General features: G+C 50.8%; 1 protein-coding gene across 5 annotated transcripts in view; it reads left to right on the forward strand.

Annotated features, from left to right (window-relative positions):
• The window catches only part of MEGF6 (multiple EGF like domains 6), a 78,096-nt gene that overhangs the window by 36,697 nt on the left and 19,240 nt on the right, over nt 1-22,159 (forward strand). For 2 of the 5 annotated variants that reach the window (XM_086860786.1, XM_086860788.1), the window contains 6 exons: nt 10,741-10,863; nt 17,210-17,335; nt 18,119-18,241; nt 18,849-18,971; nt 20,549-20,686; nt 21,259-21,381. In XM_086860786.1, coding sequence (XP_086716912.1) covers nt 10,741-10,863; nt 17,210-17,335; nt 18,119-18,241; nt 18,849-18,971; nt 20,549-20,686; nt 21,259-21,381 — 756 coding nt within the window. Of the gene's footprint in view, nt 1-1,709; nt 1,892-3,720; nt 4,654-5,581; nt 5,862-10,740; nt 10,864-17,209; nt 17,336-18,118; nt 18,242-18,848; nt 18,972-20,548; nt 20,687-21,258; nt 21,382-22,159 lie in introns of those variants that run through there. The other 3 variants (XM_086860791.1, XM_086860787.1, XM_086860789.1) reach the window with 3 other exon arrangements.

A 22,159-nucleotide genomic window follows, 5' to 3' on the forward strand; every position in this document is an offset into this window, starting at 1 on the left:
TGGGAGCTCAGCAGGCTTGTCAGGAGAGGTGGGATGGCCACATGTGACACCTTGTGAGCCACAGGGCCCCCCCAGCTGGTCCCCACCACACAGGGCTGGGGTCCATGTCCATGTGGGTGTCCATTGCTGGTCATCCCTCACCTGGCACCTTGTTCTGCAGTGATTCCTGCCCTGGAACAGTCTGGCAGCAGCAGCCTTTGCCTTCCCAGTCTGTTTTCTCCCTGAGCCAGAGGCATCACAGTTAGCAGGGATTTATCCAGTGCTGGGCTGCTTTGCTGAAGCCACCACAGGAGGAACTGGTCAGTGCTGTGCCATCAGGGTTTGGTCTGAGAACCTCCCTGAGTGCTGGCACCAGCTCCCATCTTTATTTACCAGCTTGGAGTTAGTGATCCAGAGTGGCAGAGAAAGGCAGTATATGTGCTGATAATTCTCTTTTATGAATACCAATAGTACACAGCTGATGAAGTGCTGGTTCACCCCACAGAGAGGAACACTCTCAGAAGAATCACAAATGCAACAAGTTTGGGAGAAACTCTTAAATATTTGGTCTCTGCCCCAAACAAAGCACTTCATGCCTTTTTTTCTGCTGCTGTTTTCCAGGTGAGCAATGATGAGGGACAAAAAACAGCTGGGGGAGGAGAGGACAGGCCTGGGGCTTGGCTCCCCTTGTGGCTCCATCCAAAGGGATGCCCTGTTGCTCCTGGAATCAGTGCCAGGAGGAGCCACAGCATGGTCTGTATTTCTAATCTGATCTCCAGGAAAAACTGTCTGCAGAGAGATTTGGGGACGTCATGTGTTGGGTTTTTCACAGGAAACAAACAGGTTTGCTGTGTTACAATGGTTTTTGAGGCAGGTTCCAGGGGAGCTCAGGTGTTGATGTGCCCTGGGCTGTGCCCCAGCAGCAGGCGTGTTGGAGCGGCGCAGTGGAGAACTCTTAGAAAACATCATAAACCAACGCCTAAACCACAGTTCTCACAAGCTCTTGTTTATTTTATCCCTCTAAGCACCACTTGACATAGAGAAGTATATTTATACTTTTCATGGCCTTCATAGGACTAGGGCATTAGCTCCAAAAGTAAATGAAAATTCACATTTTAGCTGGATTGTGCTTAATAAACCTGATTGAACATAGGAGGGTCTCAGTTTAGTTCCCAGCTAATATTACACATAGAGAAATTCAAAAACCTGTCTGGAATATATTTGAGCATGCAGCCCAGGATGTGCTGGCTCCAAATCACAAACCTCATCCTTCAGCTTCTTCCTTTCCTCACCAATTCCATGTTCCATCTCCTGCATGTTTCTGCTTTCCAGGTCTCCATCTGGCCACTAATCTGGAGTCCTTTTTTTTCTTTTCAATGTCAGAAGAAACATAATTCAGGGTTTGGCTTGGGTTAGGATGAAGATTCCAGCACTCCAGTTTACCTGAGCAGGTTGATTGTCTGTGCAGGGATGAATTAATGCCAGGGCTTGTGATGCTGTTGAGCTGGGAATCACCACATCACCAGCTCTGATTTGTTTGGGTCCTTACAAGAATTTTAAGGCTGAATCCGAGTGAAATTCTGTGAGGATCAGGGGTTCAGCCCATTTCAGTCCCTGTTAAAGGAAGCTGGTGCTCTCCTGGCAGCAGTAATGACCTGCTGCTGATCCTCATGTGTTGCCATACTCCAAACAACTCTTGGTACTTAATCAGCTGAAGTAAATTAGGTGATGAGGAAGCTGGAGCTGGCTCCAACCTGACCAAGCACAACTTATTACATAAGCAGGGCTCAGTTTGTGTTCAAGCCTGATGTGCTTTTGCTGCCTGTGCTGTATCTCTGAACCGTCTGGAGGAGTCTGAGCCTCTCGCTGTGCTGAGGTTTTTGTCACAGCCCAAGGAAATGGGATTGAGCAGGTTTGTCACAGAAGTCACACTGGTTTTGTGGGCTGAGGAGCGAACACTCTTTGTTGGGAGCTGCAGGAGGAATTCCCAGGTCGCAAAGCCAGCGGGAAAGGTCCCTTTGGTGGCTGCCTGAAGAGTCAGGGAGTCCCTTGAAGAGCTGCTCACTGTGGCCCATCTGCATTCCAGGCAAGGATAATTTAAGCTAGACAAGTCTTGGTAACATTTCTGAGCAGAAGGAGCCGGCCTGGCCCATTTTTCACAGCTCTGTGGCAACACTCATTTCTGCTTGTCAGCACCTCCGGAGACGTTCACGGGAGCGGTGTCAGTGCTCCCCATGGCAGTGCCTCGGGTCGGAGGCAGCGTTCCCAGGACCTGGTCTGGGCTGGCAAGGACAATCCATGTCTTGCCACGGGGTATTTTGGAATGGGTGAAGTATTTAAGAGGTTGGAAGCGGCTCCTGGCAGGGTGGCTCCGTGTCTGTGCACAGCGAGGGTTCTTGGAAGGCAGCACAACAGGGCAGGGGCTTCACTGTGGGACATGGGCAGTGCAGATGGAATTTCTGGTGGCTCTCAGCTACCCCTCTGATGTTTCCCCTCCTCTGCCCATCTCTTTTCTCCCTCAGTGCTGAGCATCTCCCTGGGGACTCTGGTGGACCCACCAGGCAGCTTGAGCAAGGTGTGCATGTTCAACACATCAGGCTGGACTTCTCCAGACCATTTCCAAACATTCACAGCATCCTTCAGAGATCACTTTTTTCTTTTTTTTTCCCCACAGAGTAACTGACCTAAAAATTTGTCTGTTATTTTTCTTAAAATCAAGATATTAATGAGAAGCATGTGGGCTGTTGCCTTATGTAAACATTAACAAGAGCTGAAGTGGTCCCTGAAATGTTAGGAAGTTGCTCTTGGAAAAATCAGCAAAGGGTGCTCGTGACTGGAGTCCACCTTCCTTTGGAAATTGCTGCAGCAATAGCATGAAATCCCTATTTTCTTCCTGGATTCAGCTTGTTTCAAAATTTCTTTGTGGAATGCTATTCATTGCAGCCTAAACCACAAGTTTTAATTTGGAATTTTACTATGGCCAAATAATACTGTGAAAACGTCTCAAAGTAGCAGGGCCTGCTCCCCCCAGCTCAGCCCTGTGAGCACATTGTTTCAAAACATTCCAGAAAGTTAAATGAGGCTTTTGAGCTTGCCTCTGGAAAATCCAATAAGCTATTCCTACTTCTTATTTAATGAAAAAGGTAAAATAAAATTCTCCATCTCGCAGGAAACGGGAATGAGCATTATGGTTTTCTTTGGAGCAGTTGCAGTGGCTGTTCCTCATTTCAGCTTAAATTTGGTGATTAAGGTTTACTTTTTGTCGTTATTTTAAGAACAGGCCAGCCCAGATTTAGTGTTGGGTGCTGTTTCAGCAGCTGGCGTTGTTTTGGGGGAGGTGTGAGGGTAACGAGGCACTTCCACAGCGAAACATCCCCTGTTTGGTGTAAGCCCGGAGCCCCCCACTCCAGCCTGCTGAGATCCTGATCACCCCTGTCCGCCTTCCGTCCCTCCTCAGCCTGCTTTGGGGCAAATCCTCGGGTTTAAGGCAGGGTGGAGGATTACCCGAGCCGAGGGATGCCGCCGTGGGTCCCCCTCGCCGGGAGGGTCGGGCTGCTCCGGGCGTGGGCAGCTCCGGGCGGCGCAGCCCGCTCTGTGCTGCAGCTCCCGGGGGAGCTCCCGTTCATCCCGGGCTGGTTCCGCCGTGCCGGGGGCTCCGGGGCGCTGCCGGGCCCGGCGGTACCTGCGGGGGGCGGAGCGGGACCGCCCCCAGGGCTGAGCCGCCCCGGCCCGCCCCGCGCATCCCTCTGCTCCGTCCTGCTCCATCCCTGCTCCATCCCTCTGCTCCGTCCTGCTCCGTCCTGTCCCGTCCTGCTCCATCCCTCTGCTCCGTCCTGCCCCGTCCTGCTCCGTCCTGCTCCATCCCTCTGCTCCGTCCCTGCTCCGTCCTGTCCCGTCCTGCTCCATCCCTCTGCTCCGTCCTGCTCCATCCCCGCACCGCCCCGCGCATCCCTCTGCTCCGTCCTGCTCCGTCCCGCTCCATCCCTCTGCTCCGTCCTGCCCCGTCCTGTTCCATCCCTGCTCCGTCCTTGCCCTGTCCCGCTCCATCCCTGCTCCGTCCTGCTCCATCCCCGCACCGCCCCGCGCATCCCTCTGCTCCGTCCTGCTCCATCCCTGCTCCGTCCTGTTCCATCCCTGCTCCATCCCTGCTCCGTCCCGCTCCATCCCTGCTCCGTCCCGCTCCATCCCTGCTCCGTCCCCGCACCGCCCCGTGCATCCCTCTGCTCCATCCCTGCTCCGTCCTGCTCCATCCCTCTGCTCCGTCCTGCTCCATCCCTGCCCCGTCCTGCTCCATCCCTGCTCCATCCCTGCTCCGTCCCGTTCCATCCCCGCTCTATTCCTGTCCTGTCCCGTTCCATCCCCGCTCTATTCCTGTCCTGTCCCGTTCCAGCCCCGCTCTATTCCTGTCCTGTCCCGTTCCATCCCCGCTCTATTCCTGTCCTGCCCTGTCCCGTTCCAGCCCCGTTCTGTCCCGCTCCGCCCCTGTTCCATCCCCGCTCCATCCCCGCTCCGTTCCGCTCCGTGCCGCGGTCATGGGCCGGCCCTGGGCGCTGCTCTGGTGCCTGGGCTGCCTGGGGGGCATCCCGGGCTCCTCCGGGGAGCACTACCGCTACCTGTGGAGGAGCTGCTACCCCTGCTACCTGGGCCGAGCGGGGTACCCCGACCTGCGGCCAGGTACGTGGGGACCAGGTGGCCTGGGAAGGTCCCTTCAGAAGCAGGCACTTCTCGGATTCTGTGTGGCCAGGCTGGGGCTCCCTGCAGGGCTCTGTCTCGAGGGATTTGTCCCCAGATACCCCAGATCCTGCCGGGTGGAGATCAGGCTGGCAGCCACCCAAGTGACAGACTGGTGACCTGACTGTATATACTGTGCTTTGTATGTATGTATGTGCCTCTTCTTTGTATGACTAGACTTCTTTTTGCATTATTATTTTAATATTATAGATAATATATAGTATTATTTATTATTATTATTATTATTATTATTATTATTATTATTATTATTATTATTATTATTATTATTATTATTATTATTATTATGCATTTCTTACTCTGAAAAAAATCAGTTCTGGCAGAGGGGGAGAGAAACAGGAGTTTCTTCACATCTGTTGCTGTCCAGCTGGGTTAAAGATAGCTCCTGTGCCACATTCCTTAAAAAGCCAAATGCATGTGTTTTGGTAGGGTACGTAGATTCGGTTTTTTCCTCGGCTCCAAAGGATCTCACCCCAGTCAAGGGTAAAAAATGAAATTTGCTAAGTTTTTAACATGAAAAAGTAGTGCCTTTCTCTGTGGGTTGCTGGGGCTGTGCGAGTGCTGCTCAGTAGATTCTCACACAGGACAGGGCTGAGAGTTCCTTGGGGTTGGGTTTTGTGCACAGGGAATCCTCTGGCAGCAGTGCCTGGAGCTGGGAGCTGGGCATGGCTGGGGGATGCAGGCAGAGGAGCCGTGTCAGGGATCACTGCACTGGAACATTCAGCCTCAGCGTCTTTTGGAAGCCAATTCCCAGCCTGCTGCAGCGTGGGAAGCGCTTGGCCAGACTTCCCATGGAGCAGGTGGAGGGGATGGAGCCCTTGGTGCTCCCATTGCACGTGGCTTTCGTAGGATGGGAGATGGGGACACGGAGCCAGGTGTGAGTTCTGCCACTGCACCCCTGTTCCCTCTGTGTGTGTGCTCAGCTGCCTCCACAGCAGGAAAAGCTTTGAAGATTTAGAAAATAATAGAGAATATGTGAAGGTTGCTAAAGACTTGGGATGCTTGGGCGTAATGTAGACATCAAGGAATGCATTATCTCATCCTGAGATAATGCTAATAAATAAATGCCCCAAGCAGTCGGTTATAAAGTGATATCAGAATAGTTGTGAGATGTGCCAGACCTTCAGAAAGGGGTGAGTCGCTGCTTTGTTATTTATAGATCAGATGTTTGTCTCAAACTCAGATCGTGTTTGCTGTTTCCATCTGTCTGTGCCGGCTCAAAGTAACTCTCCAAGACAAGCTTCTGAGATCCAGCTTTGTGCTGAATCCAACCTTCCCTAACGCAGAATTCATCAGATTCTGATCCTGACTCTGTTTCTCTCAGCTCCATGGACAGGTAGCTCTGTGCATCCTTGGCTTTGTCTTTGGTGTGAGGCACCTCTGGGGCTGAGGGGTTTTCTCACGTTCATCCATCTCATGACTCATCCTAAAGTGGTCACTGCGGGTTTGGTTAATTTGGTTCATTTTTCCTTCACTGCCTGAGCTTCTCCTTGACAGGTAAAAGGAGTTCTCTTGGTGTGCTTTTAGAGTCCCATATGTTGTCTTGGTGTGATTTTTAGGGTCTGTGTGCTGGTTTCCATGCAGTCCCCACAGCCGTGTCCCCTCAGCAGGCAGCTGCCGCGGCACAAGGCTCTGCTGTGTGCGCGTCACCGGCGGCTTTGTGCGTGACAGGAGAGAGGGGAGGTGCTTTGTGCAGTAACACTGTGGCTTTCACAGGGGTCTCGGGTGCCTTGATGTGCCCCGTGTGCACAGCCAGGGCTCTGCTGGGTCCTGGTGTCAGTGTGATGGCTGATGGCAGCGCTGGGTGTTGTGTTCTGACACAGCCACCCTTACAGGAGGAGCTTTGTGCTCTGCTGGGGACTCGCAATCCATCATCACAGTGATGTGGGCCTGGTGCTGTGATATCCTCTCTGTGAACCACTAAAGCAGCCTGAAACCAGCAGAGCTGTTGTTTGATCATATTCCATTAGCTCCTTCAATAGCGACCTGGAGGTTCCGTTCCCAGGTCCATGTCTGGGAATCCGTTGGCTTCCATGGCATGGCACAGGGATATCTTTCACCCAGAGTGACAGCCTGCACAGGGAATGGGGTAAAACAGTGATGAAAGGAGGCTGCAGAGGGTGAGAGCAGCAGCAAGTCCAGAGCAAGTCCAGGTGCTTGTTGCTGCGTGCACCTCTGCTCAGCACTGACTAATTCTTAATTGCAGCCCCATCCCGAGGCTGATGGGAGCACAAGTGGGAGCTGGGAGACTCTTCCAGCCCTGGTGCTCGGGGGCAGGAAAAGGTGAGCTGAGGACAAAGCCAGGGACTGAGGCAAGGCAGTGTTTTTACTCCATCAGATTGTTGTAAAGCTGATGCATCCATTCCGAGGTGCCTTTGGAATCTGCTGCTGAGGATGGCAGAGGTGGTGTGGGAAAGCCCTGGGCATCTCCCACCTGCAGTGGAAGGAATACTGGCCTCAATAACTGCCTGCATCTCATTAAGTGCTTTTGGGGCTTTCTCAAATGCCTGGTTTAGGATGAGATGAAAGCTGAGTGCTCTGACTGCCCCAAATAGCCTTTTTCTTCCCTCCAGTGAGTCACTCACCCTCCCAGCCATCCTTCCCAGCCTAGGGGAGGAAAAAACTTTCAGGGTAGCAGAGAGGGGATGAAGCATTGTCCTCTCCCATGGCCTCCTTGCACTGTTGGACCTTGCCATGCCTGGTTTGTCTGCACACAGGGGGTGTGGAATAACAGGGCATCTGAATTCCTCAGGTTATTCATGTTGGGACTGTGTGACACATGCAAGAAATTAAGTAATGCAGAGGGTTTTTTCATTCTAATCTGTCCATAGTGTGGGATGGCTGTGCTCCCCTGCCCAGGAGCACGGGCTGTTGAGTCCTCTCCATTCATCCTTTTTACTTATTGAAATTGCTGAATTGTCTTCAACAAACTGGTACTGGAAAGATAAACTCATTAAATCCCCCACATGCTCATCTCAATGGATTTTAATGAGCCTTTTCCCTGCAGCCCTGCTCTGTAATCCAGGCTAATTGCTGCAGGGATTAAAGCCTGGCACTGCTGCTTGGCCAGACAGAGCAAACCTCTGCAGTGTTCCTCCTGCCTGTGCTTCCAGCTGGGATCCATCGCCTCCTCCTCAGCCCTGCAGGGAGATAAACTGCCTCTGTACTAAATATCTAATACTTTGTAGAGCTGCTATTGCCACTTTCTTCCCCCCTACATGTAGCTCTTGTTGGAGATAAATCAGTATTCCTTCTGGAAGGACCTGTGTCTGTTCAGGGATCCAAAGCCATCTCCTCACTCTGTGCCCCTTTTTTTATTTTGGTTTTGTGTTCATCTTCCCTATGTTTGATTGCTGTATTACCTGTGCTAGTCCATGTAGGTATCTGAGGTTCCAGGGAGTGTTTCTGCTCAGAGAAGAGGCTGGGATGAGCCTTCCTTGCAGAAGACATGAATCCCAGTTTCTTTACACAGCAGAGATATTTCCCTGTCCATTGATCCCAGCCCTACTCCCCAGCCCTTGCTGCATTGGGCTCCTGCTTCAGTTGGCTTTGCCTGGTACCCACTGCCCTGTGCATGCAGAGCAGGGCTTGGCAAGCTCTGTCCTGGCACGGCTCTGGCTTGCTCAGAGTCAGCTGAAGAGAAGCCTGTATGCTTCTCATTTTCTTTCCTTTGGTAATACTAATTTTAAGCAGATTTTGTCAGCTCTCCAGTAGGAAAATAACCCCGCCGTGCCACGAACCGCAGCACACGCAGTGTCACGTAGGGCTCTGGCTCCTGCTGCCAGGACCTGTACCAGGGGCAACGTGACCCTTCACAGAGCTGCTCCTCGTGGCCCTGGGAGCAGCTCCTGCTGCTTCCCAGTCCATGTTCCCAGCTGAGTCGCTCGCTGCTGAGCCTCAGGCACGCCTGGAGATGCTGCTGCTGCCAGGGTTGGCTGGTGGGTCTGCCCCCTCCCTGCCCCTGGGCACAGTTTTGTTTTGGTCACACCACTGTGCAGGGTGTCCCAAAATCTCCCTGGTGCTGCAGAGAGGATCAGAGGGGCTCTGGGAGGGGGTGGGTTACGTGGAGCCAGGGGAGGTGATGGGTGATTCTACGGCCACGGCACAAGGAAGGACTGGCTGCTCTCCCAGAGCAGGAGGGGGTTGGGGTGGGGACAGTTCTGGAATCATGGAGATTTAGAGGGTGAAAAGTACAAAGGGGGAAGAGGAGACATGGAGAGAGGAGATGTAAAATTACTGAGTATGAGTAATGGGGTGAAAGTAAGAAGTTTACTCAACACATCACTAAATTTCTTGGACAGTAAATTCTCTATGGTTTCAGATTAGAGTTGAAGGGAAGCAGTGGAATAGTCATTTAAATTCAGACCAAAAAACTTTATTATGATGTGTAAAACCTTCCCAAACCCCAGTTTTCCTCTTCTTGAGCTGAATAGAGCCAGTTCTGTGTATTAATAGCTAATCCTGCCCACAGAGATGAGTAGGGAGTGCCTCAGGGCCTCTAGGGCTCTGTAGTATCCCAAATGTGTGCAGAGGAAAATGATTTAATCAGAATTAGGTTGCTTTCACCAGCATCTAAGACTCATGCCATCACATTTTTCTCCTTGAAAAGCTGCTTTGGCTCACTCTTCAGAGAGCATCACTCAAAGCTTATGTTTCACCTCAAAAATCTATTCATTTTCCTTTCTTTCATTGCTAAGTGTCTGTCTTGGAAAAAACAGGAAGAAAATACTAGAACCTCCTAAAAGGTTCAGTCCACTGAATAAAGGGCTGGCATTACAGAAATGAGCATTTTGCTGGGTTGCTGGAGACCACAGCTGCAGTGGGAGCTCTGCAGGAGTAGCCCAGCATGGCCAGTGTAGCAGGACACCCCAAGACAAAGTTGAGGGTTCTCTGGGAATCACTGCGACAGGAGGGCTTTTTATGATCTCTGAGCTTTAGGTTTCAATGTTTTAAGCCTTGCTAAGGAAAGTGTTCTGAGAAAAGAGTAATTCTGTATTATCATTGCAGAGCTCAGAAGCACCAACTCAAAACAGGCGTCACCTTTCCCACTTCGCTTCCCTTTCCATTCCTGACCCAGACCTTCCCTTGCTGCTGGCTGATTTTCTTGGCAATTAATCTGACAAACGTAAAAATTGGCTCAGCCAAGCTGCGTTTCTGCTTTGTGTGTCCTTTGCCTGCCCAGTGGAGCTGTGGGTGAAGCGGGGCTGGGTTTGGGCAGCGGGCGCAGGGCTGGGCACGTTCCTGCACCTCTGGCGTGCAAGGACACGGCAGGGCCCCCACCCTGCCATGATTCACTCAGGAAATGTTTCTTTATCTTCTTAGTAACAGTTGTGGATGGGACGGAGATGGGAACTCAGCTCGGCTCGGGGCGGCCCTCGCTGGGAGGGGCATGGTGAGCTGGAGGTGCAGAAAGTGCAAAGAGAAACACGAGAAGACCCAAAGCTGCTGGAGTTTTTCTCTCCATGGGGAAGGGAATGGCTGGTTGGACGCTTTGCTGTTCGTGTGGATCTGGATCCCCCCTGTGACCCTTTCCAGTCTCAAAGGTGGTGTAGGTGCACACCTGTGCACACCCACAAATGGCAGGAATTAGGGAACTGTGCAGCTCTGTCCACATCATCTCCAAATTTCTGATTATGGCACAGGAAGAAATATGCCCCAGAAATTTAAAATTTCCTTTGACGAGCAAGGAAGTGTAAAATGTGAATTAATTCACTATCTTGGAGTCAGTGGGAAAGGTGACCCCTGTCAGGTGATCAGATGAGGATGGTTTGTGCTGACTGACAAGTAAGATGGGGTTTTTGTAGTTGCTGTTCACTGATTGCAGGTTTGTCCCTGGAATTTCACCAGTAGCTTATCTGACTGAACATAACAAAATGGGGCCGATCTTGTTCCCTTTGCTTTCATTCCTCAGATCTGGAGCCCAGCAACAGAGGATAAATATTCCTGAGCTCAGACACCTTCCTGTCCACTAGCCTGAGTTTTTGACCACACTTGCCTTGCATTTTTTTGCAGATGTTGACGAGTGCCAGGTGCACAACGGGGGCTGCCAGCACCGCTGTGTGAACACCCTGGGCTCCTACTACTGCGAGTGCCAGCCCGGCTTCCGCCTGCACACGGACGGCAGGACCTGCCTCGGTAAGGCTCCCCTGGGAATTCCTTGGAAACCTCTTGTTCTTTGCAGCCCTTTTCCTACCAGTAAATCCATGGCACTGTACAGCAAACCTTGATCTCCTCACTCCCACCCATCCTCTGCCTGGAATATGAAATGATGCTGGTGGGTTGTGTGTTATTCTTGTCCCTGTGTTTTCCCTCACAGTTTCTGTCCCTGGGTTCAAAACATTTACTGCTCTTCCATTGTAGTCATGTGCAACTGGGGCTGCTTTGCTGGCCCTGAGTTTATTCTGGTTCGGGAGAAGTAACTCCCAAGTGCTTTGGTGCCTCTGCTTTTGATACAGGGTAAGTCAAATACGGCGTTTTCAGAACAGATACATAAATAAACTTATGAGAAATCTCAAGTCAGGCTTCATTTTGACCTCAGTATTTTCCCAGCCCATGCTGTGGGCAGCAGATGTGATGGACAAGTGATAATAAATCTGGCTGTGTGGGGAATTGAGGCCATAATAATCCAAAACCTTCTTCTCTGGGATGGTGGTCATGCATCCTCTTGGATGGTGCTTGTCCAACCATCACCATCCAGGCACCAGGTTTGCCCTGCAGCTGATTCTTTGAAATTTGCAGCCAATTCCTTGAAATGTTATCTGCCAGCCCCAAACTGAAAGCTCAGAGTAGAACTCAGATGCCTCCAGCATTTATGGCTGTTTTAATTAAACCATTTCTCCCCCACAGCTTCATTTGACACATTTTTCCATTATTTGAGGGTTATTTTCATGCAAGTGGAAAGAATTCCTGGGCGCTGGTGTTTGCAGAGACCATTTGCTGGGTTTTCTCGGAACACAGTCAGTTTCCAGAGTCTTCTGTGCGAGCCTGTGTGTTCCAGTTGGCAATGGCTATGTGAGCAGGAAAAATCCATCCAGGGAAGCTGTACCCACCGTGCCCAGCTCTGCACTGGTGCACATCTGGCCACAGCTGCCTCCAGCACATAATGACACCCAAACAAGTGAGATTTAAGGTGCAAGATCCCCAAGCACCCCATATTTCACTGGAAAAATCCAGAAGGAAGAGGATGGCAAATAAGGGAGCAAGCCAGCCCTGGCAGCCCGCTGCTGCTCCAGCCCTGAACTCGAGCGCTCGTGTCGGGGTGACGCGCTGCTGCCGCTCACATGGAAGTGTGCTGTGGTCTGTCATCTCCTAACTGGCCAATCTGGAATATGTTGCTCCCTTTCTTGTGGCATGCAGTGATCCTGCAGCTGGCCTGTGCCTTGCAGAATAAAACGTGGGACAGACTGACACGGGGAGTTCCTGGCAGCGCCAGCCCCAGAAGGTGGAACGGTTTTCAAGGAAAGCATAAAATGGGTCGCTATAGGCAGGAATCTCTTCTTTAAGAGGAATTTGCATCATTTTCTTTCGCTCTCTGGTGTAGCTGAGCATTCCCACAGGATCCAGGCAGGCAGGGCTGCCCTGCTCCGGCTGCCTGTGCCCAGTGCTGCAAACCTGCTTTGCATTAAACTTGTGAGCAAGTATTTGCCATAATGTGCAGTGCTGGAATTCATCTGCCAAAAGTGAGGGGTCTCTGTTCATGAAATCTGATCCATAGGAATAAGTGGGGCAGTTTCTGAACCCGTGGGGAGCAGAGCCTGAAGGATCTGGTCTGATCTGCAGTGACTTTGTGGTGCTGGTACCCTTGGGATCCAGAGCACCCAGGAAATCAGAGCAGACCAGGCAAGGCAAATAAAAACCTCTCACTGCTCAATTATCTAATGATGTTTCTAAAATATCAACAGAGTGGGATCTAAAATGGGGCTTTCTCATTTCAGGACTGGTGGCTTTTTCTCTTTACACTGTTGTGCCTGTCCATATGTGTATGTCACACCTTCACAGAGCTCTGTACTAACCCATTAAACTGGATATGAGGAGGGGTGGAATATCTCTTCTTTCCAAGAGCTCAGAACAGAGCTCAGGCTCAGAGGTGACTCCTCTGCTGGTGTTTGTGGCTGTCCTGTTGTACCCACAGACACCAAGCTGCCCTGTGGTTCATTCTGAGGGATTTGGGGTAACTGCTCAGAGCTGCTTTTCTCTTCAAGCTGGGCTGTCCTCTCATTTTCTGTAGAGATTCTGTGCTGTTAAAACACAAAATATTGCCACTACATATAGGGAATAGGCCAGGAATGAAGGGAACTGGAGAAAGTGACCATCCCCATCCCCTCCCTCTCCTTCTGCTCAGGGAAGCTTGTAGCTCCACACTGGGACAAGTACAAATTTGGGTGTAGGAAGCTCCTGACAGCCCCAGCAAGAATGTTCTGGAGACAGAAAGAGGCCTTTGCAGTCAAGTTTCTAGTTAAGGGCTGTCAAATCACAGACCTAATTCTTTAAATGCTTTCTGGTGCCCACAAAACCCACAAAGGCTCTGATGATGGATTGGCAGTGCTGAGCTGGAGCTTCAGAATTCTCCCAAAATGCGCTGGCGTGGCCAAGGCAGCTCTCCAGGGTTAGCTGGTACCTGGGGCTGTGACTCAGGACAGCACAAAAATGGCTTAAAATCCCCTTCCTGTGCCCAACTCTCAGCCTCTGCTGGAGCTCTGCAGCTCTGCTGTGCAGGATCCTTTTCTTGTGCCTTTGTTCAAATTGCTGCTGAGAGAGGGAGAAAAGGAGCAGCCGCTTCCATTGTGAGTGAAACAGAACAAAGAGAGGCCTTGGGCGTCCTGAAATTACCTCTTCTTTATCAGAACCACATGGGCAGGAGGCAGGAAGCTGACATCTCCAGGTCCTTCTCCACTGTTTCAGCAGAGGGATGCAGGCCAGGCCAAGGGGTTTAATGGGAGCCAATTGCTTTTGTTGGCCTGCAGAGCAGAGGGATGGTCTGGATTAACACACAACATGTTTCTGGAAGTTGTCTGAGGTTAGGATAAATCAGTTTGGGATTACATGATGGATCCCTATTTATATTAGGAGAACTTCAAATGAAGAAATCTCAACGATAGGGATGATATAATGAACAGAAGGACCATGCCAGGAGGTTTGTGTGGGCTTGAACTGTGTGTGCAGGGAGTCAGCGACCACGTGTGCTTGCTGGGGCTTTTCATTTTGCAGACAGCTCACACATTTTAGGGAATTTGACTTTTTCTTTGCCCAGTCACACATTTTTCAGCCTTTTCTTAGAATCGATGGGGTTTGTGTGATGCTGCAGAAGGAACATCCTGCTCAGTTCTGGTTACAGCTGCTCACAGTCACACTCCTGCTTCTGGTGGGAAACCACTTGAATCTGAAGGAAAGGTGGGAAAGAGGAAAGAGGAGAAGCGAGAAGAGAGAGGAAAAGTCAGAAGGGCAGCTGGAGGGTGCAGAGATCAGGTATTAAATCACCTCCTGTGTTAGGCTGCTGCTGCACAGATCCACATCCTGGGTGCAGTCAGCAACAAAAATCTCCTTTCCATCCCTCTTTATCCATTTCCCAGGCCTGAGAGGGTCAGATTCTGGGAGCAGCATCTTCCAGCAGCACTGCACTCCCCTCAGACAGCGGGGCTGGAAGGAACCTCCCTCTCGCAGACACTGAAATATCATCTGTGGAAAATCTGTCTGAGCTGTAATTACAAAAATCTGTGTGATGTACAGGATGACACTGAGCTTGGCAGCCTTGTCACAGAAATGTTAAGCTCGGCAGAGCATCTGGGAATGGAAATATTTTTAGAGTGGTTCTGTAAACAGAATAAAAATCCTGAGCAATAATTAAAGCAAGGCCAGCAGCAAGGTCTGCTGGCTGTGACTCTGCGAGGAGCCAGCTAAGGAGACCCAGCCTCACACAGGCTCTCTCTCCTGAAATCTCGTGTGGAAGAACCCAGATTTCCAATTTGTTTCATTTGTCTTATAGGAGTTTGTAAGCAGGCTGTTATTTAGATTTCAAATTCATCCGAATAACTGCATCCTGGGAGGTTGTTTTAGACCTAAGATTCATTGGCTTGTTCCATGTTGGCCCAGTGCTTTTCCTGGATGAAGGAATGTTTTGGCAGGCATCAGCATTGTTTGACTTCTTTTCTTTTTTATTTAAAAAAAAAAAAAAAAAAAGCTCTCGAACAAGCACATTATTTATGGCTATTTTTGAATATATGTTATTAAAGACTTAAATATATTGGAATATTTTTAAATGACCACCCATCTCTGCTAGAGTTTGAGTAGTGTAACTCTGACCCAGAGCTTTTCAGGAACGCTGAGAATTTCAGTTGTTTCCTTGTAAATGGATTAAAGGAAACAATGCCAGCACAACTAACATAAACCCCAAGTTCTTGCTCCAGCCTTATGTTTTGTATGGCAAAATTTTGACCCTGTCAAGCTTCTTTTATTCCCCCAAATGTTGTTTAGCCAGTTAGAGGCAAAAAATGAGAAGTTGAGCTTTTTTAACACTTGGAAGGAGGGTGATCCACAGCTCTGAGTTAAAACAGATTTTTTTTTTCAGGGGAATGGTGTGCAGAAAAAAATGAAAACATATATTTTTTTGCCTTTATTTTTGTCCTGAGCCAAATATTTGTTTTCTCTAATGTACAAAAGCAAGGACCCAACTTGCCTTGGGATTCAGAGGTGTGTTATAAGCAGAGACTTCTGCTGGCAGCTGCTTTCCAGGCTCTCCTGCTTCCAAAGCTCTGGAGGTTGTGGAGGGCACTGTGATCACCTGAGGGATCAGCCTGGGGAAAGATGGTTTTCATTAGAGATATTTTTAGCTTTCCTATAAGATTCCTCTGAGCCAGCACATTAGTTTATTCTGGAGTTTGAAAAATAGGTCAGAAATGTGTGAGACCACAGCTCATCGTTCTGCTCCGCTTATGGGAGCCAGGGCTGGGTTTCCATCCTGGACTGGGACCAGCTTGAGCCATGTTCCACCAGCCCAGAGGCTTGTGACACTTTGGTGGCTTCTAAGAGACAGACAGGGTTTAAAGGCCAATTTCCCAATTCTCATAAGAGACACCTCTCTTTGGAGAAGCTCAGTGCATAAAGAGTTGGGCGGGTTAACTTGGGAGACGTCCCCCTCCAAGAGGGGACTTGGATGGCTTTGGAGGCAAGCTATTATCCCACAATGGCTTCTTTACCAGAGTCCATGAATCCAGCTCCAGAAAGTCCTTCCTTATATTGATTCCCCACTCAAATTCCTTCTGGACCCAAGGCTGATGGTCCTGGAGAGCTGCAGTAAAAACAAAGCTTCTGACACATTCCCCTGGCTGCTCGCAAGGTGCTCACGTCCCAGTTAAGCATCCCGCTCCTCTGCTGATCTTGCAGAGACATCCCAGATTACAGGAACAGGAGGAAGCTGTTCCCAGGCTGATTAATGATAGCAGGCTTGTGAGGAGCCCACATGTTGGGTCACGGGGTCTGTTTTGTGCCGTAGCCCAGGCAAAACCTCCTGTTTCCCGAATCTTTGGAATCCGCCGGGCTCCTTGCGCAAGGCCACACAGAAATGCTGTGGCACGGCCAGGAACTCCAGTTTGGAAGCTCAGTTCCCAGTCCTGCCTGCACTGAGGGTGAAATCAGAGCTCCTGCTGCTGTATGTCTGTGTGCTCTGTCTGGGGGACGCTGCTGGTCACAGCATCAGGGACCCTGCGTGCCCCAGGTTCCATACAGAAATCTGCTGGTCAGAGCCCTGAGCTGGGGGTTATTACACCTGGCCCAGGTATGGACACACAGGATCCATCTTAAAACGTTTTTCCCAGAGTGTTTGCAGAACTGGCAGCGCCTGCTGGGCATCGCCCTGTGTGATTGGTGACTTTTGCACATCATGGAGCCAGAAACTCAATTTTTGTAACAGGAAAACCTGAATGTGCCTGAGCACAGCTCTGAGCAGCAATGGCTTGAACCAGCTGTGCCACTGCACCTGCAGAGACTGTCCTGAAACAAAAGGATGGGAATTTCAGCAATGGCACAGAAGCCTGGCTGCTGACACGGCACCCTTCGGAGAGGGCGGATGCCTGGGCAGGAAACCTGCTCCCCTCCCATGTAGTGCTGGACAGGACCTGACCCAGCTCCCTGTGTCCTGGAATCACCTTCAGGGAGGGTGCTGGGGCCTCCTATGGGGGGAAAGAACCGTTTTAAGTTCCTACCCAACACTGATGAGCTGATCTTGCCTTGAAAGAGCAGGGTGCCCACCGGGCACGTGGTGGGCGGCCTCTCCTGCACTGCCCACAGGCTTTTGCAGCACCGTGTCCCACTTCACACCCTCCTCGCTCATCAAGTCAGCCATGAACTTGTCACTGAATGTGCTCCAGCCTTAAATTCTCACGAGTTTTAAGCGTGTGCAGTCTGCCCTGGTCCTTTGCAAGGGGTGCCCTTTGCTCATGCAGGTGCCATCCTTTTGTGCCAAACCTTGTGTCCCTTTGCCCCGCAGCTCTGAACTCGTGTGCCCTGAACAACGGTGGCTGTGAGCACGACTGTGTGCAGGTGACCCTGGCCCAGCACCGCTGCCAGTGCCGGCACAACCACCAGCTGCACGAGGACGGCAGGCGCTGCGTCCGTGAGTCCGGGGCGCGCCCGGGGGGCTGGGGAGCTTCCAGCTGGGAGCTGCGGGATGGGGATGCTCAGATGTCCAGCAGATCAGACCGGGGGATTTCCAGTAAAAACTCCGTGTGTTTTGTTGCCATGGACATATCCTGCAGCTTGTTCCAAGGGATGGGAAGAGCTGGAGAAGGGTAGCCAACAAAAATGAAATTGAATGGAGGCACAGGCTGCTGTGGGAGTGAAGGGACAGCAGAGTGTGGCGGCAGGGTGGGATCCTCTCCCTGTCTGGCTGACCTATTCCTGGCTCAGGAGGGAGAGAAGCTGAAGGGGACAGAACACAAGGTTTTTCTCATTCATAGCAGCTGGCATTCAAAAGGCAGGAAGGAGGGAAGTCCTGACCTGTGAAGTTGCTGTGGGAAAAGGAACCACTGGGATGTTACAAACGCAGCAGTCAGTGGGGTTTGGAGTATCTGTCCAGGTCCTGGGGCAGGTCAGAGACTGGCGAACCTCTGGGTAGGAGCACATGGAGCAGATTGCCAGCACATGCTCTGTAATCTCTGCAGAGGGATGTGCCCGTGCCAAGCCTCTGCTGGAAGGGTTTTATCCAACTTAATGCCAGCCTTTTGCAGGATCTCACACCTTGTAAATCCTCCTGAATGGGTGGAGCAGGGACTCTCTGCCTGGTGCAGAAGAGGTTTTCACAGACCACAGGCTTTCCTGCTGCTCTGTCCCGCTCTCCCACAATGGCACAGGAGGCAGGATCCATGTGGGATGAGCGGGCTCTCTGCTCTGGCTGCAGTGAGGAACCCGTGCGCTGACAGGAACGGGGGCTGCATGCACCGCTGCCACAGCCACCGCGGCCGTGCCCGCTGCGACTGCCACCCCGGCTACCAGCTGGCCCCTGATGGCAAGGCCTGCGAAGGTGAGTGCCCTGCAGAGCTCCCCTGGAGGGAAATCGCTGTGTCTCGTGGATGAGGGAGTGCTCAGTGTGAGCAGAACTGAGGGGAGCACACGCCTTCCGAACTTGGATGTCTCGGCTGCTGTCTGTGTGAGAGCCCTGCTCGAGATTCTGCAACAACAGACAGCTGCTCCAGGGGAGGGGTAGGCTGGCCACAGGGGAGAAATTCTTCCCTGAAAGGGTGATCAGGCATTGGAATGGGGTGTCCAAGGAGGTGGTGGAGTCACCATCTTTTATTCTTTATTTAAGAATAAACTGGATGTGGCACTGACTGCCGTGGTCTGGCGATAAGGTAGTTTTAGCTCATAGATTGGTCTTGATGATCTCAAAGGTCTTTTCCAGCCTAACTGATTCTGTGATTCTGTGACTGTCCCAGTATCATGTGATCCAATCTCCTGAGAAGCTTTACAGCAATTTCAAATTCTTAACTCGGTGTCTTTTTTGGTCTGGACCCCAATGAAGGGTTTAGCATGCAAGAAAACAGTGCAGAACTCAAATATCGTAACAATAGTCTCTTTGCAAGGATGTTTAAGGTTCAGCCTACTTATCCTATGGCTTCTCCCTCTCCCAGACATGAATGAGTGCCTGACGGGGCTGGCCATGTGTGCACACCAGTGCCTCAACACCCGGGGCTCCTTCAAGTGCACCTGTAACCCGGGCTACGAGCTGGGGGCGGATGGCAAGCGATGCTACCGTGAGTACCGCGGGCTCAGCCCTGCCCAGCAGGACAGGGCACAGCTGGGCTGCTGCAGGCACGTTTGCCACTGCCCTCTGGGAATTGCCAGCTCCAAGCTGTGGCAATCTCTGCTGAAGGATTTCACAAGCAGTTTTGAGGCGGTTTACTCCCCCACCAAGATAAAAATCTTGGTCTAGTCTTTAAAGTTACCACAAAGCCACTTTAGCTGGTTAAGACAATTGATTTGGAGCCATTTGGCTTCAAATAAGCCAAGTTCTGCTCTTGGGGACTCTGCTGGACAAGCTCAGTCAGCTGCAGATGTGTCACTGGAGGAATTGAGCCAGTGGAGGGATCACATCAAGGCAAGAAATAAATTCTGTGATGCAAGAGTGAGCCAGACTGTCCTCATGGCTTTGTGCAGCTGGTGCACCCCAGCAAGGCCAGGCTGAGCCAGGGCCACCAGCCCCTCACAGATGACAGCCACCGTGGCATTCCCAGTGCTGGCAGCTGGTGTTACTGGGGGCTGTGAGGGTTCCCTTGCAGCTGCTGGAGCTTGGCAAGGGTATGAGGACAAGGCTTTGCAGGCCATAAATGGGTCTTGAAAGGCATCAGACAGAGCAATTATGGGGCACCAGGATGATGACATGAGATTTAAGAGCCCAAGTATGTACACAGCTTTCTTCTTAGAGACACAGGCAATCTCACACCATAACCACTGATGTTGCCCTGGGGTCAGCAAAGCAGCCTTTCCACATGAAAGGTGTTTCTCCCTGCCCTTCCTAGCATGTTTCTTTTAAGCATAACCCTGTTTGTGCTGCTTTAATAAGAAAAGGGAAGAGAGGGATGACAATCATATTGTGAAATCTGGAAAAAGTCTTTCACTGTGGCACAGCTTTTGTTTTTGACAAGCACAGATCCATTGGGAAGCATCAAGCTCCCTTTCTTTCATCCTCCGTGGGTCTGAATGCACGAAAAACTCAGTGTTCTTGAAGGCAGAAATTGTTTTCCTGAGGTTCAGGATTGAGTCAAAGCTCCATGAAACAAGTTCCTTTTAGTTTAAGAAAGCTTAATTAACTAGACAAGTTTACAGAAACCTTGCCAAGCTCAGATGATCTATGGCTGCAATTGATGTTTGTGCCGACCACTTTTGACATGTCAGGAGCTAACGATTCTCGCTGTAGGCATCTGGATGTTTCCCTACTTAGCTGTGTTCTGCTGCTCCCATTTCTCCCTGGCACCAGAACAGCTCTGCTCTGAGGCTGAGCCAACTTTTGGTTGGCAGCACATGCTGCTGCTTGGCAGGAGTGGGAGCAGTTTTATCCGCAGCCTGTTCATCCCAGAGATTGTCCAGAGCCTGCTCCACGACCCCGTCCCTAAGAGGCTGCGTGAGATCCAGAGGTTTCTTTTTATACCCCACTTCCCAGCCCAGCAGTGGCCTCTGTGCTGAGCTATTTCCATCCTTTCCCACTGCAGATCCCCTCTTCAGCAGGGATGAAGTGCCAGGAGCTGGAGGGGGCACAGCACCGGGGGCAGGCAGGGGCCAGCGGTGTATGCAGATGTGTCCCACAGGATCCTAACCAGGCTGCCTTTTCCAGGGATAGAGATGGAGATTGTGAACAGCTGTGAAGTCAACAATGGGGGCTGTTCCCACATGTGCCATCACACCAGCTCTGGCCCAGTCTGCACCTGTAACTTTGGCTTTCGGCTGGAAGAGGACCAGAAGTCATGCACTGGTAAGGAACAGGAAAAAGCCAGACCTTGATTTCCAAGCACATCCCAGGTAATGGTGAGGATCCCTCTTGGGATCTTAGGTCAGGATCCCTCTTGGCTATCGTGTATGTGAACTTCAAACAGGCTAAAGAGGATAGAAACTGATGGAAAGTGAGAGCAGATGAAATATTGCTCTACTCAAAGATATCCCCAAACTTCTCTCAAGATATACTTGGACAGCACTTATGACTTGGACAGCAATTATGTCTTCCAAACTAATTGATTTTTCCTGGATGAAACTGCCCTAAGCAGGAGTCAGTCAGCTGGAATCACCCTGCTTGTAAGGACACAAAACCTGTAACCACAATCCCCAACTGGGAATCACAATGAACTTCCCTCAAGGACTCAGGATTCCTCCCTCGATGGGGAGCATGATCTGTTAACACAAAATTCCCTGATTTCAAGAGGAACTCGAGAATCCTGGCTCAGCATTTGGCAGCAGATCAGTAAAAGCTCACCAGAACTAGTCAGGGAGCAGTTTAACAGTTCCTGTCACCACTCTGCAGTGTATTAACACGCTTTGTTTCTCATTTAGATATCAGTGAGTGTGACACCGGTTCTCACTGTTGTCAGCAGGACTGTTACAATTACCCTGGGGGCTACGAGTGCTCCTGCCATGCTGGGTACAGGCTCAGCACTGACGGCTGTGGCTGTGATGGTGAGTGCCAACAGCTCACTGGGCTCCAGGCACACATAGGGAATAGGTCCCTGCACTTCTAATTTGCCTGTTGTCACTCTCCTTGGTTTGTTCAGGGTTGGGCAGCTCAGTTCTAACCCCTACACTAAGCCCAGCCCAACTGGAGAGGGGCAGTGGGATTTTTGAACATATCAAGGTCAGATTGGGCTAACTCAGAGCGAGCTGGCCCAGGCTTGACCCCATTAATTCACAAAAACCATTTGATGTTCAACCCCTGAGGGCAACACTGCCCATCACTTTCACCCAAGGGATAAAGATAAATAACAGTGTCTGTATAATACACAGCCAAGATGGTGACTAATGAAGCTTTTAATTAGAAGAACAAGAAATCGTCCTACCTGGTTGCCAACAGCCAGGCATTTCCTCCAGTTTCTCCTAGCTCCTACCAGTTTTCCTGCCAGCTTTCTGATGAGCCACCTTCTCAACAAAAAGAATGTGGGGGAAAAAAACCCCTAATAATTGTTCTCACTTCCAAAGCTCTCAACAACATTTCCCAGGGGAAGGAGCCAAACACACCCACCTGTTCCTACACAATTAATAATGGATGGGAACTGAAGCCCAGCACATTTTTTGTTGAAACCCAGGCATCCCCAATCCCTGAGGTGGTTTAACTCCATTTTTAGAGTCGATGGCTTTACATATTTAGCAGAGAGGATGCCACCAGCCTATTACTGCTGCATGGCCAGGCATGGCTGGGTCCCTGTCACTGCTCCTGTCCCACTGGAGTGTCCCATCCTTT

This window comes from Cyanistes caeruleus, chromosome 22 (assembly GCF_971803275.1).
Source record: "Cyanistes caeruleus chromosome 22, bCyaCae1.hap1.1, whole genome shotgun sequence".
Taxonomy (NCBI): domain Eukaryota; kingdom Metazoa; phylum Chordata; class Aves; order Passeriformes; family Paridae; genus Cyanistes; species Cyanistes caeruleus.